General features: G+C 61.3%; 2 protein-coding genes and 1 long non-coding RNA gene across 6 annotated transcripts in view; 1 reads left to right on the top strand and 2 right to left on the bottom strand.

Annotated features, from left to right (window-relative positions):
• Positions 1–3,328, top strand: part of LTBP3 (latent transforming growth factor beta binding protein 3) — an 18,024-nt gene extending 14,696 nt beyond the window's left edge. For 2 of the 3 annotated variants that reach the window (XM_027579720.2, XM_027579719.2), the window contains 9 exons: positions 272–439; positions 829–912; positions 1,207–1,335; positions 1,440–1,577; positions 1,681–1,821; positions 1,983–2,144; positions 2,231–2,311; positions 2,418–2,549; positions 2,680–3,328. In XM_027579720.2, coding sequence (XP_027435521.1) covers positions 272–439; positions 829–912; positions 1,207–1,335; positions 1,440–1,577; positions 1,681–1,821; positions 1,983–2,144; positions 2,231–2,311; positions 2,418–2,549; positions 2,680–2,831 — 1,187 coding nt within the window. In that variant the 3' untranslated portion in view covers positions 2,832–3,328. The remainder of the gene's footprint in view (positions 1–271; positions 440–828; positions 913–1,206; positions 1,336–1,439; positions 1,578–1,680; positions 1,822–1,982; positions 2,145–2,230; positions 2,312–2,417; positions 2,550–2,679) is intronic. The other variant, XM_027579721.2, reaches the window with a different exon arrangement.
• LOC113914479 lies at positions 577–1,464 on the bottom strand. Its single transcript, XR_003517461.2, has 3 exons — positions 1,324–1,464; positions 1,070–1,240; positions 577–862 (listed from the first exon to the last, which is right to left on the bottom strand). It is a non-coding gene; the product is annotated as an uncharacterized LOC113914479 (long non-coding RNA).
• SCYL1 (SCY1 like pseudokinase 1) lies at positions 3,196–15,223 on the bottom strand. Of its 2 annotated transcripts, none has more exons than XM_027579722.1 (18): positions 15,022–15,223; positions 14,532–14,672; positions 14,214–14,336; positions 13,908–14,134; positions 13,405–13,495; positions 13,173–13,328; positions 10,488–10,646; positions 9,508–9,615; positions 8,632–8,745; positions 6,476–6,631; positions 5,797–5,985; positions 5,600–5,675; positions 5,153–5,317; positions 4,765–4,907; positions 4,035–4,106; positions 3,731–3,943; positions 3,588–3,642; positions 3,196–3,461 (listed from the first exon to the last, which is right to left on the bottom strand). In XM_027579722.1, exons 1-18 carry the CDS (start codon positions 15,130–15,132, stop codon positions 3,337–3,339), a joined length of 2,424 nt encoding a protein of 807 aa, XP_027435523.1. In that variant the 5' UTR covers positions 15,133–15,223; the 3' UTR covers positions 3,196–3,336. The 2 variants fall into 2 exon arrangements, with proteins under 2 accessions (XP_027435523.1, XP_027435524.1); XM_027579723.1 differs by having other exon boundaries at positions 4,035–4,103.

Here is a 15,223-nt window from a genome sequence, read left to right as displayed (position 1 = left end):
CCTCTAGCTCCTCCTCAGATGGGACAACTTCCCTGAGCTGCAGCTGGGGTTCAGAGACGGACCCTGGTCCCACCCTCTGGAATCTGGAGAACAGGGAGAGATCCCTTTTGCCTGAGAGTCCGGCGGGGCTGGACCTTGCAGGAGGGCCCTGAAGGCCACATTGAGGGTGGAGCTTGGCTCTGACCGGCAGGCTGAGGGGAGCCAGGTTGGTGGGGAGCGTGGATTCGCAAGACTGTCTGCAGGACCCTGAGCTGCCCTCCACTCCCCTCAGAGGTGGAGCAGCCCCACCACAAGAAGGAGTGCTACCTTAACTTCGATGACACGGTGTTCTGCGACAGTGTACTGGCCACCAATGTCACCCAGCAGGAGTGCTGCTGCTCGCTGGGGGCTGGCTGGGGAGACCACTGCGAGATCTATCCCTGCCCAGTCTACAGCTCAGGTCAGGAGTCTTAGTTTCTTCATTTTGCTTTTTAATTATATTTTTTAAAAGATTTTGTTTATTTATTTGACAGAGAGAGATATAGCGAGAGAGGGAACACAAGCAGGGGGAGTGGGAGAGGGAGAAGCAGGCTTCCCGCCGAGCAGGGAGCCCGATGCGGGGCTCGATCCCAGGACCCCGGGATCATGACCTGAGCCGAAGGCAGACGCTTAAGGACTGAGCCACGCAGGCGCCCCTCAGTTTCTTCATTTTGGAAATGTACTGGGGAAAGGGCCCCTCCCGGGGTCGGTGGGAGATGAAGCGGAGAGCTCCCGACCTGAGCCCAACGGCTAGTGCGCACGCGCTCAGTCCTGCCTCCTTTCTTCCCCACGGCCGCTCTCTCCCCGCAGCTGAGTTCCACAGTCTCTGCCCAGACGGAAAGGGCTACACCCAAGACAACAACATTGTCAACTACGGCATCCCAGCCCACCGTGGTAAGCCCCAACACGGCTCCGCCCACCGGGCACGCCCCGCTCCGCCCACCGAGGTTTGGACCGCCCCGATCCCGCCCGTGCTCGTTAGGTCGGTAGCGAGCACTGGGGTAAGCCCCGCCCACACCTTCAGCGTCTGCCCCGCCCCTATCACGCTTACGTCAGCGCCCGGAAAAGCCTTCTCCCACTGAGTTTGCTCCGCTCCCGCGGTAAGCCCCGCCCACACTTCCCTGGCTGCGGGCCTGAGCCGCCCCGCAGGTAAAGGCCACGGGGCGCCCACGGCTTGTCACTCCGCAGACATCGACGAGTGCATCTTGTTCGGGGCGGAGATCTGCAAGGAGGGCAAGTGCGTGAATACGCAGCCGGGCTACGAGTGCTATTGCAAGCAAGGCTTCTACTACGACGGGAACCTACTGGAGTGCGTGGGTGAGCGCAGACGGTCCCAGTGGCCGTGGGACAGCGGCCGGGAGACACGCACAACCACCCGCCTTCGGGCCGGTTCCCTCCACTCGCGCCTTTCCTCCCCGCAGACGTGGACGAGTGCCTGGACGAGTCCAACTGCCGGAACGGAGTGTGTGAGAACACGCGCGGCGGCTACCGCTGTGCCTGCACGCCCCCGGCAGAGTACAGCCCGGCGCAGCGCCAGTGTCTGAGCCCGGAGGAGATGGGTGAGGCCCGGGCCTGCTGGCTGGGGAGACAGGAGGGGAGCGGGGAGCGGGGACCGGGCCGAGCTGTGACCGCCACCCCCACACATGCCCTCGCTACCCGTAGACGTAGACGAGTGCCAGGACCCGGCAGCCTGCCGCCCTGGTCGCTGCGTCAACCTGCCGGGCTCCTACCGCTGCGAGTGCCGCCCGCCCTGGGTGCCCGGGCCCTCCGGCCGCGATTGCCAGCTCCCAGAGAGCCCAGCCGGTGAGGGCGAGAGTTGTCCTGGGCCGATTCCAGGGCCCGGTCCGCTGTGTGGAAGCCCCGGGGTCGCGGCCCCTCTCCCCCGCGGGGGTGGGTGGGAACCGGGGGCCGACTGTCCTCCCCCACCTTCGGGCCCCTCGCTGATGCCTGGTCTCCCTCCTCAGAGCGTGCCCCGGAGCGGCGGGACGTGTGCTGGGCCCAGCGTGGAGAAGATGGCATGTGCGCGGGCCCCCTGACAGGGCCAACCCTCACCTTCGACGACTGCTGCTGTCGCCAGGGCCGCGGTTGGGGAGCCCAGTGCCGCCCCTGCCCGCCGCGCAGCGCCGGTGAGCCAAGCCCGCCAGGGACCCACGGGCGGTTGGGGCGGGAGCCTGGGTGCATCCACGTCACTCACCGCCCCTGTCCCTCCCAGGATCCCAGTGCCCGACGTCGCAGAGTGAAAGCAATTCGTTCTGGGACGCGAGCCCCCTGCTGCTGGGGAAGCCCCCTCGAGGTGAGCGTAGCGGGAGGACACAGCGGTGCGGGTCCCTGGCCATCCGCTGGCTGGCCGCAGGTGGTGGAGGTGGAGGCTGACGTCTGCGTTCTCCCCGCCCGCGCAGAGGAGGACAGCTCAGAGGAGGATTCGGACGAGTGCCGCTGCGTGAGTGGTCGCTGCGTGCCCAGGCCGGGCGGCGCCGTGTGCGAGTGCCCGGGCGGCTTCCAGCTCGACGCCTCTCGTGCGCGCTGCGTGGGTGAGCCGGGGCGGGGGCGGGGGGGGGGCGGGACCGCACGGGCCGCGGGGGCGGGGGGGGGTGCACACGCTAAGGGGGCTGCGTGCTCTGGCGCTCTAGCGAAGCCGGCACCTGTCGCCCCCACCTCCAGACATCGACGAGTGCCGAGAGCTGAACCAGCGCGGACTGCTGTGCAAGAGCGAGCGCTGCGTGAACACGAGCGGCTCCTTCCGCTGCGTCTGCAAAGCTGGCTTCGCGCGCAGCCGCCCGCACGGGGCCTGCGTGCCCCAGCGCCGCCGCTGATGCGGGGGCCCGGACCTTGGCCATCAGCGAGGGGTTTACGCCTGACCCTCCGGGCGAGTTCAGCCCCCATCACCTGCCCTGACTCAGGGCTCGGACCCGGGGACTCTCCAGGGCCCTCAGAGAGTTTCGAGTTTCGAGGGCGGCCGTAGCAGCGCTGCCCAGTTCACAGGTGGAGATCGGGTCTCGGGCACTGGTGGCCTTCCTCCCAGAGGGCATTTCCTGGACCCTGATAAATCAGATAGTGCCTCTTTACTCTTGGCTTTCGAAGCAAATTGATGTTCATGTCTGTGGCGGGCGTGGACTCCACAGGGCAGCGCCAGACCCAAGCCTCCTGGGAGGGGCTGCACTGAGCCCAGCACAGGGGTGTGAAATAGAATTTATTGTGGCTCTGATTATGTACACGTTGAGACGTGCCTGGCCGGAACTGGCCGGGCTGGCATGGTTTGTACAATAAATACATCCGCGGGGCCCGCTCTCCGCGGCTCCGAGCGCCCACACCGGCAGTTCAGTCCAGCTTGCGGGTTCCCAGCTTCATGGGGCCCTTGGCCGCCTTCTTCTCGGCGCGTTTGGCCTCCATCTCCCGCCGACGCTCCTCACGCTTCTTCCGGGCCAGCTCGGCCTTCCCTTGTCCTGGGAGCAAGAGGAGGAGGAGGTGGGCTGAGGGCTTCAGAAGCACAGGGGGCTCGGCTGCCCAGCCCGCACCTGCCCCAAGGTCAACAGCCCTAGCCGGTCAGCCCTCCGAGGGGAAGCACTTACGGCTCTCCGTCTCCAGACCCTCCCAGTTGTCATCACCCCATGAATCAGGTCTCAGCTGAAAGGCAAGTATGGCTGGAGTCGGGATGGACTCCCAGCTGAGGTCCACCCCAGGCTGTACCCTCGCCCGGACGGGTGCCACGTACCTGGGCGCCAGCTTCCCGTCGTGCAGACAGGGCAGCAAAGGGATCACCTTTGTCACCAGGCTCCGGGCCACCCCAGTTATACTCGCTGGCCAGCCGTGTGCCCTCAAGGGGTGGCTCTGGGGGACTTGGCTCCTGCCAGCCCTGCTCCCATGAGCCCTCAGCTTCCCAGCTGCTCCAGTCTGACTCAGGGGATTTGGCGGCCAGGTTGCTGGTCTGCAGAAGGTGGGGAGGTAGTGCCAGATGGAGTAAGGGTGGGGAGCTGGCCCCACCCCCCACAGAAACACCCGTGTCCCACCCTGCTTACCTGCCCGGCACGACTAGCCTGGCCCCCAGGACTCCAGTCTTCCTGCTGGGCCAACACAGATTCGGCCTCCTGCTGCAGTGTGGGAAGGAGAGGGCGGCCACAGATACTCCAGCCCCCACCCAAAGGGCAAGGAAGCCTGCCCGCCCCTTCCCAGCCACAGGCTCCACCCTTTCTTCTTTTGCGTTCCATCTCTTTTGCTCCTCAAGCCTTGTTTCCCATCTCTGGAGTGGACGTGCCATCACTCCTCTGAGGCTGGGGAATAAGATCTAGCTGGGCCACACCCCTCCCCACAGCCCCAGGCCAGAGACTGCTGTCAGCAGGTGGAGATATTGGGCCCAGAGGTCTGCCCCCATTCCCTTCAGGGTAGCCCCACTCCATCCTCAGCCCCCGCCCCGCCCGGTAGGCCTGGAAATGGCCTCTCCTTGCTGACCACTGGAGCTGGTGGGGGAAGAATGGGGAGCAGAAGAGAATGAGGAAGACCAATGGGCTGTCCCCAAAAGTGCCCACCTGGACTTCCATTTCCAGCCCTGCTCCCCAGGAGCCCTCGGAGTTTAGCGGGTGTCAGCAGGCAGCTCTTACCCGCAAGGGCCACTCCATGACACCTGCTCACCAGGGGTGCTGTGCAGATGCGGACAGACGTGACCCCAGCCAAGGCTACCGGAGCTCCTTGAAGGCAGCCTACGACCTTTGAGCTGGAGTTGCCTACAGAGAGCCCCTGCGCCCCACTCACCTCCAGGCTGCCCCAGTCTTCATCGTCCCATCTGTCGGCAGCACCGCCGTCCTCCGCTGTGTCTGTGCCCTCCTCCTGCGTCTCCCAGTGGCCTGGGCTTGCGGGTGTGGCAGGGACAGGGGTGGGGGCCGGGGTAGGGAGTCCTGAGGAGCAGAGGCTTACTGAGCCCCCATACACTGGGACCCAGGAAGGTCTCCAAACAGGGAGAGGTCGCTGGGGGAGAGGGGAAGGTGTAGAGAGGAAAAGCCCGGGAGGGGACTAGACCCTGCCCTGCCGCCCCCTCCACGTCCCCACCGCCACCCCAGGGGAAGCCAGACAGGGACAGCTCCTGGGTGCCAGCACCCCCGAGCCCTCTCAGTCACCAACACAGCCACTCTGGGACACTCACCCTCAACCGTGGGTCTCTGGGGGACGTTGGGCTCAGCTGGCGCGGCTGCCGGGTGTGCACGGATCAGCTTGGAGGTGAGCGAGGAGACCCCTGTCACAGCCCAGCCTGCCCAGCTGGCTGCACCTCCTCCCATCCCAGGGCTGGAGGCTGCATGGACATCCTTCTCTGGGCAGTGACAGAAGACAGCGACAGGGACGGTCACCCCAGGCTCTCATGGGGAAGGCGACAGGAAGGCAGGAACTAACACAGAGCAACTTGTAGTGGCCCCCCTTCTCCAGGCCCCTGCTCCCCGGTCGGCGAGATGGGGGAGGTGAGGAGCAATGGTGTCAGGTCTGCTCCCTGTGGTTCTTCTAGCTTTCAGGTACTCCAGGGAGGTGGGAGGGGGGCCGTGACAGGTGACAGTCAACGATGTGGGAGGAAGAGGGAACATGAGTGTGAGCCACTCACCCACTTCAGCCAGCTGGGTGGGGTCCTCTGACACAGACTCCAGTTTGGACAGGAAGCTTCGAATGGCCTTGAAGGCCTGTGGGGTAGTAAGGGGCAGAGCTGGGGCCTCCAAGGTTCCCATGAGCCCACCGGGCCAGCCAGGGCCCAGCTACCCCCCAGAGCCCCAGCTCCAGAGCCCGGGCCCAGCTGTGCTTCACCTGGTCTCGCACAGATTTCTCAGGATCCACGGTGAGGCCACAGAGCACAGGCAGGATCTTGTGGGCACAGTCGTTCATCGAGTAGAGGTTGTGGGTGGCAGCAAAGCCCAGGACACCCGCCACTCGGGAAGGTGCAAATGGGTCCTTAGTGGCCCGGCTGAAGGCGGAGATGAGGACCCTGTGCCTGGTCTGGGGAGGGGCGGGGGAGAGGGCTCCTGAGTGCAGGGTCAGTCCTGGGACCCAGAACTGCCAGACCTGCTTCCCAGAGCACAGCCATCCACGGGCCCCCCCACCCCCAAGTCGGAAAAATGTGAGCTAATCACTAACAAATGAGGAGACTTTTTACTTAAAACTCGATCTTGGCTTCTCCCCCCAGAGCAGTGGGTTCCTGCTGCCTCAGGACAGCGGAGACTGGGGTCTGTGCCTCTCTCCCCACCCGTGCGGCTGACACCTCTCCTTCCTCCCTCCCTCCCTCCCTTCTAACCATCTGGGCACTGCAGGCATCTGCATTTACAAACCCTGGCCAGGGGAACGCACTCGGGCCCCAGGGCCAAGCAAGCCTGGGTTCGGTTCCCAGATCCACCACCATCGGAGGATGACTGCACAAGGAGGTTGGCCCTGGAGGACGCTGCGGTCCGGAGGCAGCGACAGAGGCCCCAGCAGTGGGCCGGGCACTCACACTGGCACTGAGGTAGGAGCCGATCTTGCCCAGGCAGACCGTAGTGTTGCAGCGAATGGGGCCCTGATCATCCTTGGCCTGCAGCCGCGCGAAGTGCTTCATCAGCTCCACGTTGAGGTTGGCCTCGTTCAGCTTCGGGGCCAGGAGCAGCATGGACTGCGGGGTGGGGGAGGGTGGAAACTGGGGGCCACAGCCAGCAAAGGGCCACATGGAGGAGTGGCCTCCTGGGAGGGTGTGGAGGCCAACAGTGACACTGGGCTCTGACGGGACCCACCAAGGCTCTCTCAGACCGACCTCCCAACCTGATCCTGGCCCACACCCAGAACGCTGAGGAAGGGGACACTTCTCTGTCCCCTTGACCCCAAAACCTCCGAAGTTTGTTCCCACTCCTGTCTCCCGCCTTTCTCCTTCTGCTCTCTCTTGCATGCACCCGACTCAGACTTCCACAGAAACACCCCCCACCACACTCTACCAACTGGCTCGAGTGGAGGTCACCAGGGACCTCCGTGTTGCTAAATCCATTGGCCAATTCTCCATCCAAACCAAATTTGATCCCTCAGCAGCTGTGACACCCCCAAGTTCTCCTTCCTCCTCGAGACTTCCATCTCTGGCCCTCCAGGACCCCGCCCTCTCCTGGTTCTCCTCTGACCTCGATGGCTGCTCCTTCTCAGTCTCCTGCGGCCGAGATCTTACCGTTCCGACCCTCAGAGCTGCTCCCTGGGCCCCTTCTCTTGTACACCTCACCCCCTTTGTGGCTTTGAATGCCCTTATTAGCCGACGATGCCCAGGTGAGCACCTCCGGCCCAGGCTTCTTCCTTAAACCACACACACGTATAACCAGTGGCCGAATAGACACCAGCACCTGCCTAACAGACGTGGCCAAGAGCAGACCGACCACTTCCCGCAAAACTGTTGCTCCCAGTCTTCTCGGTAAATGGCAACTTAACTTTCCAGTTGCCCAGGCCAGAAACCTCAGAGCCATACTTGGCTCCACAGCCACCCATCAGCACATACCCTCTGCCCCACCTTTGGAACCTGGCCCCTTCTGTCTACCTGCTCCTACCATTCAGATCTGAGCCCCCATGACCTCTCAGACTCCACATCCCTGCACCATGTCCCTTCAGCCACGTTAAACTTCTTGCGGCTACTTCTCCACTCCAGGTACGTGCTGGCCTCAAGATCTCCGCAAATATTCCTTCTGCAGGGAACACATTTCCTCCCCATCTCCCCGTAGCCCGATCCCTTGCCTCCCTTCCTTAAATGACACCTCCTTAGCAAAGTCTTCCCTGATTGCTGTTTTTAAAACTGCAAACCCTTCTCTTCACGCTCTGTGACTTTTTTTTTTTTTTTAAGGGAAGAGCTTTCTTTTTTTAAGAAAAGATTTTATTTATTTGACAGAAAGAGAGAGACAGCCAGAGGGAACACAAGCAGGGGGGAGTGGGAGAGGGAGAAGCAGGCCTCCCGCTGAGCAGGGAGCCCAATGCGGGGCTCAATCCCAGCACCCTGAGAACATGACATGAGGGGAAGGCAGACGCTTAATGACTGAGCCACCCAGGCACCCCCACTCTGTGACTCTGTGACTCTGCGACTTTCTAACCTATCTTTTCTTTTTTTTTTTAAGATTTTATTTATTTATTTTATAAAGAGAGCGGTCGCGCGTGCATGTGAGCAGGGGAAGGAGCAGAGGGAGGAGCGGAGGGAGAGGGAGAAGCAGACTCCACGCTGAGCGCAGAGCCCCACGCGGGGCTCAATCTCAGGACTCTGAGATCATGACCTGAGCCAAGATCAGGAGTCAGACAGTCAACCTACTGAGCCACACAGGCAACCCCCTAACATATCTTTTCTAATTCTGTTTCCTGTCTGGCAAGCCCACTCCCCGTCACCTCAAAAAGCAGCTCCATGAGACACCCTGCATCCCGGCACGGGCCACAGGGCTGGGCACTGAGAGACCCTCAGCCAGTGTCTGCTGTGCGGAGGATACAGACCATGCCCATCCTGCTCCCCACCAGCTGCTGAGCTGCACCGGGAGCCTGGACCTACATGCAGGATGGTGCCTGCACCTCCCTTAACCTGCTCAGACACACAGACCCAAACCGAGGCCTCTGTGTCCTCGTGTGAACCCCCCACCAAGCCTTGGAAAACCAGGGCACACCTACCTTGACTGTCTGCTCTCGGATGGCAGGGTTGGTGTCCAGGAAGCCGTGTACAACGTGAGGAAAGATCTGCGTGTTGACTGTTGGCTCATCCAGGTACTGGATAAACTGTTCCATCTGTGGCCCAGTAGGTGTGAGAACAGTCAGCCCCTCCTTGCCTGACCACGGCCACTGGCCAATTTCGTGGCTTGGTTATTCCCCCTACACAGGCACTGGCCAGCCAGGTGAGTCTCCTGAGCCCTCCACCTCGCATCTGGCCTTTCTCTAGTCTTAGGACATTGTGGAGTGATGAGGAGAGGCCAGGAGGGTGCTGGGAAGAACTGAGGACTGGGAGCTGGAGGGTCTGGCCTCTGGTCCTGCACCATGCCCCTTCTTAGAGCCTCTACTGCCTCTTCTGTAAAAGGGGTTATCATCCCCACCCAGAAAGTGGCATGGGGAGGGCCTGCATGTTTGGCAGCTGGAGAGGGAATGATACCTGGGAGCCTCTAGGACTTCCTGGCTCATAAGAGGCCCCCGCCCTCAACCCCATAGATCATGTCTGATGCTCCCAACTGCCCTGGTGTTGGCAGGAGAGACACTATCCCCACTCTAAATAACTCAAGTGACCAAGCCAAGAGATTGGGTTGCAGGGGGAAGGCCTGCAGTTTGGGCAGGCTGTGCCTTCCCAAAGCTACCAATGAGCCCTGTGATGGTCTCGATTTCCTAAGAGCCTAGCCTTACCAGTCCCTCACCTGTGTGTGTTTGGGGAAAAATTCCGGGGTGCCAGGGCAGGGGCTCCGGCCACCTGCCTGGGGCTGGAGGTGAGGCAGGGGTCTCCCCACCAGCCAAGGTGGGGTCTGGGTGGGGTAGAGGGGGACAGGGTCTAACCATAGCCCCTACCTGCTGTAGGAGGCGGATGCGCATGGCCCGGTCAGTGGAAGAGAACATCTTGACCACAACAGGGATGATCTTCTGCTGATATTCCTCAGCATTGAGAAACTTGCCCACCTTCAGGAAAGAGCAGGAAGAGGGGGCTCAGCTACCTCCACAGAAGTGGGGTGACTTTACTGGGCTCATTTACTTTCCTTGGGCTCCCTGCTGATTTCCCAGGGTGGGGATGGGGCGATGGTGGAGGGAGTCAGGCACTTCTCCAGCAGCCCCTCTGCCCATACTCCATCTCAGGCAGCCCTGCCCTTAACCTTTCTGGGTCAAGGCAGCCTCTTAGGATGCTGATGAAAGGTCTATACCCCTCCGTATAATCAGGCACCAATACATTACGTGGACAGACATGCACAAAGAATTCTAACTATAATTCTACAATTTCTGGAGATTCCCAGCCATACAGGATTTGCTTGCTGTCTTCCCCCTTCAGGGAAAAGTGTTCTCCCAGGGTGGACAGAGTGGGGAATGGTAGGTGCCCAAGTAAGGGTGGGCTGGGGTCTAGGAAGGTGGAGAGGATCCAGGCCCTAGAAGTCCAAAGAGTAGAGTGCCAAGTGGTCAGGAGGGGGGATGAAAAGTGGGGTGGTGAGCAGGTGATCTCCTGGGCCTTGGAAACCGGGGTGCACAAGTCGGACCAAGGTTGCTGTCTTGGGGAAACGGAAGAAGGTCTATGGGCTCTGAAGTAAGGGGTCGTTGGAAAAAGAACTTTAGAGGCACAGGGTTTCCTCTCCCCAAAGACAGGAAGTCCCCACAGCCTCCCTGACAGCTGATCAGGTGGCCCTGGAGAGCTGAACCAACGGGGTATCAGCAGCAAGCTCGTGCGTGCGTGCACGTGTGCGTGCGTGTGGGTCTGCCTGACCAGGCTGTCCCTCCCCCAGAGCCTTCTCTCTTGCCAGTCAGGCCCACCCAGCCAGTGTCTGGGTCCCACATTCCCCACCCACCTTGAAGAGGGGGGTGAGGATGACAGCTCCTGCACTGCCAAACTCAAAGGCGGTCAGCAGCTGGGGCAGCACCTTGTGCCGGCAGAAATCCTCTGGGAAAGAGTCTAGGCTCTTGCTCAGCTCTTGGAAGAACTTTTGCTTCTCGGCCGGCTCTTTGATCTGAGGGAACGAGGAGAGGATACAGGTAGGAGACCAGCCTAGTCACGCCATTCCTCAGCTACGGCCAAGGAGCGGGGCTCACCCCCACGCCACCGCCTGAAAGAGAACTGAAGCTCATGGGCTCGGGAGCCCAACGGGGCTGGGTTCAAATCCCAACTCCCCCTTTCAGTAGCCATGTGGCCTTGGGCAAGGGCCTCCATCCGTGAAACGGGGTAATAACTATACCACCTCACAGAGCTGCTGTGCCCAGGAAAGCTGCCGGCTCAGTGCCTGACCCACGGTGGGCGCCGCGTCCGTCAGTGATCGTCATTCCCGTGACGGCGCTGACCTGAGGCTGGGAAAGCAGCCGCTTGGGGCACCAGGTCCTTTGTCAGCCTTGCCTCTACTCCCCACAATCACCCAAGGTGTGTGGACCATTAACCCCGGCACACAGATGAGCAAACTGAGGCTCAGAGAGAGAGGGTGCTTAGTCCATCCCCCGGGCCCTGGCTGGGTTGGCGTTCGTGGCAAGCTGTGGGCAAGGCAGGGATCAGGTCGGCCGACCCCAGACAGGCCAGGCTGTCAGCTCAATGATCCCCACAACCTCCCTCGGAGGCCGTCACCCTCAGAGCTCACATTTCCTGAGGACAGACTGCAGGCCAGCCAGAGTTCTATACTAAAACCTTTATGCTGGGGCGCCTGGGTGGCTCAGTCATTAAGCGTCTGCCTTCGGCTCAGGGCATGATCCCAGGGTCCCGGGATCAAGCCCCGCATCGGGCTCCCTGCTCCACGGGAAGCCTGCTTCTCCCTCTCCCACTCCCCCTGCTTGTGTTCCCTCTCTCGCTGTGTCTCTCTCTGTCAAATAAATAAATAAAGTATTTTTAAAAATAAATAAATAAAAAATAAAACCTTTATGCAGGTTAAATAATCCCCCCACAACTTTATGACATAGGTGCCAACATAATCCTCATTTACTCCACCAAGGAAGCTGAGGCACAGAGAGGGCAAGGAATCAGTCCAAAGTCACACAGCTAAAAAGCAGTCAGGGGAAAGTGTGACTCAGTGCTCTGGTACCTCCACAGTGCTGCAGAGAGGTGCTCATCCCCTCATGCACAGGCAAGGAGGCTGAGGCTCAAGGTCACCAGCCAGGAGTCACTGGGCAGGGATTATGACCTAGTCCTGTATGCTTCCAAAGTTCCTGTGCTCACTACTGTACCCTCGTTCCCCAAGCTGCTGCCTGGCCCAGAAGAGCTGACCTCTGGCTGGGGATGAGGAGGACCTGGTTGGCGCCTGAGCAGCTCAGTCGAGCATGGGAGGCGGGCTTCGTGCTCTGACAGCAGGCCTCATGGGGCGCTGAGGCCCAGAGGAAGACCCAACCACACCCCAGGTTGCCTAGCTGGGCTCTCTCCACTGGTCTGCCCAATGATGGGAAGAGGGGCCCCTAGGCGCTGCCCTCCCACATTCTCCTTGGGAGACAGCCCATCTCCTCTGGAACACATTTTAAGCAAGGCAGCCTGGCAGAGTCAGCCATGTGAGGAGAACTCCATGTAACAAAGCTCCTGCTGCCCCCACACTGCCCAGGAGGCACGGGGTTCAGCATTTCCAGCACTTCTGCCTCGAGATGCAGCTCAGGTTCCCCGTGCTCTGAAGAGTCCACAGACCCTGCTCCATCAAAGTCTGTGCCAGCGTCTGTCACTCCTCCAGATTCTCAGTCACCTTTCTGTGTGCCCCCCGCCAACAGCCAGGTCAGAGCAGGTATGCAGGGCTGAGCCTTCCTCCTTCATTCCCTACAACAACCTATGGGTCAGCAGAGACTATTATTATCCCCATCATACAGATATGGAAGCCGAAGTTGAAGGAGACTGAGCCAAGGATCCCTTCCTCACATCTTTCCATTTGCTCTTCCCCCTTCCTGGAACATTCTTCCCCAATTACCATCCCCATGGCTCCCACCTTCCCACTCTTCAGCTCAAATGTCAGCTCTGAGAGGGCCCTTCCCTGAGCACCCTTGACCCACTATTTTCCTTCCTGGTGCTTATCGCTGCCCTGGGGAGTACAAATTTTCTTTTATGTATTTTCTGTCCCTCTCTGCCAGCGAGAGTCCCCGAGGGTGGGTACCTGGTCCATTTACTCCCTGCTCGATCCTTCGAGGGCAGGATCCTAGGTCTGACTCTCCATCCCCACCCTGCTGCCCACAACACATTGCGACACTGAGCACGGCAGACATCAGGGTCAGGGCCAGCATGTACGGTGCAATCAGTGAGGTGCCAGGAGCAGTCACTAAGTACCTACTACGTGCCAGATGCTATACTGTGCACTTCAAACTCACTCCTCACCAAGCTCCTTTGAAGTAGGTACTAGTATTAGTAACGAGCGTCAGACAAGTCACACAGTAAGAGTTGGAGCCAGGGTTCAGGCCCAGAGAGCCTGGCTCCACACTCCGTGCTTGTTTCCCAGGGTCTAATTATGAGGGAGCCCACAAAGTGGGGAGGGAGGGCCAGGGTGAAGAACACAGAACCAAAGCCCAGGGTGGGCTGGGGGGCTCACCTGAATCTCTTCCAAAAAGAGGTTGGTCTCCACAAAGCGGTTGTTCATGAAGCCACCGGGCGCCCGGCAGTTCTGGAGGAAGCGGGCTGGATTGGGACGCACCTTGGGGTTGGCTCCCACTAGCTCGCAGTAATGGGGCACCAGCGATTTGGGGATCTATGGGAAAAGGGTGAGCGTCAGGGCAGGGCTGGTTGGCTGGCAGAGAGGAGCTGGGATTGGGTCAGACACTCACCTTCCCAGGGTTGCGCAGGGCAGCCGCCCGAGGTAGGGGCCCATTGAAGACTTCCCAGATGAGGCAGCCCAAGCGCCACATGTCAGCTGACCTGAAGCAGGGCAGTGACCAGAGCTGCTGGAGGTCTTGCCACCCACCAGCATAGGCTTCCAACCTGCCTTGGTCACCAGACACTAACTGCATGGCAGACACTGAGCTATGTCCCTCAGCTGATCCTCCCATCAGCCCTGAGACGCAGGGTTCATTAGTCCCGTTGGACAGATAAAGAAAGTGAGGCTCAGGGAAGCAAGAACATCCACCCCAGGTCACATATCTTTCAGATTCAGAACCACCAAAACACACTCAAAGCCTGTGTTTTTCCTGCCCTACCTCCCGGAGGACCCTGGTTCCCTCCCCAGCTGGGCAGCAGGGGACAGGGGGAGTGCCAGCTAGCTGAGGGGTCCCGAGGCCGCAGAAGCTTCCAGAATAGGGCAGGCTGGGGCATGCCGCCCCCAGTCACCCACCATTTCTCCCTGACTGCTCTGCCACTGCCATCAGCCAACTCCGGGGGGTCATACTGCTCAAGTTCAGGGACCCCCTTCCGGGGGGGCCCCCCGCCATTGCCCTGAGACGAATACATGTAGTCCAGGCCGCCCAGCTTCCACTCGCCAGCGCGGTCCACGAACACAGCGGCCATGCAGACATTGTTGTGGATGAGGCTGCAGTCATTGACCAGGAAGCTGAGGGCTTTCTGGGGGCAGAAGGAGCCGTCACACTCCAGCAACTCAAGTCCCCCACCCTGTGCTCATCACCACTGCCCCCCATCTCACCACAATCTGGTGTAGCCCCCAGGAAAGCTCCAGCTCCTTCAGGCCACCGGCCTCGGCTCGCTCCTTGAGGTACATTTTCAGTGGGGTCACTGCCTCTGTCACTACATGGAGGCATCTGTCTGTCTGAAGAAGGGGACATGGCGGGAGAGGAAGGGGCGATGAGAGGCACAGGGAGACAGACAGCTGGTGGCGGGAGAATCCAATCTGGGGGTGCTGAGGCAGAAGGGGTGGGAGCCGAGGGGCAGGAAGACAGAAGACACGACTGGGAGACTGGGAGAAAGCGAGGGGCAGAGATGGGGCAGCCCGGGCAGCAGGTACCTCCAGCCCATCGATGTAGGCCAGAATGTTGGGGTGCCGGAGAGTTTTGAGGCGCTTGAAGGCAGCTTTGGCCACCTGGGTCTGCTCGTCGGCACCGGGCTTCACATCATACACGAAGATGGACACCGGGCTGCCTGTGGCCTGGGGGGAGGGCAGAGGGACCTGAGGGATGTGGGCCGGGCCCCAGGCGACCACTCCAGCTCCGAGATGGTCCGCAGAGCTGGTAAGTGCGGGGAGGAAAGGGCCACCGCCGGTCTCTCCCCAGGTCAGCCCCCGGACACTGAGCCGGGCCCACGTGATCCCGGTTCCGTCCGCCTGTCGTCCCTCGGTCCTTCCGCCCGCCACGTCGGCCCTGCCCGGCCCCCTCCCCCGGCCCGTTGCCCGGGAGGCTCCGCAGCCACGTCAGGCGGGGCGCGACGCGGCGGGGCCGGCGGCGCTGACTAGGCGAAGCCGAGGTCGGCCGCGGCCTGCGGAGCCGGGCCGCGCTCACCTTCTTGCGGCCGCGGTGCAGGACCCAGGGCCCGGGCGGGCCGCCCTCGGGGGGGTCCGGGCTGAGCTCGAACGGGAAGTCCCGGACCGGGTCCCGGGCAAAGAACCACATCGTTTACGCCGCCGCCGCCGCAGGCTAGAGCGCCTCTGCTCCGGGTCCTCGGGCCTCCGAGCCGGGCGGGGCGGGGCGAGGGCGGGGCCTG

This window comes from Zalophus californianus, chromosome 11, assembly GCF_009762305.2.
Source record: "Zalophus californianus isolate mZalCal1 chromosome 11, mZalCal1.pri.v2, whole genome shotgun sequence".
Taxonomy (NCBI): domain Eukaryota; kingdom Metazoa; phylum Chordata; class Mammalia; order Carnivora; family Otariidae; genus Zalophus; species Zalophus californianus.
The sequence above is the reverse complement of the archived record's forward strand: the minus strand, read 5'-3'. Positions and strand labels throughout refer to the sequence as shown.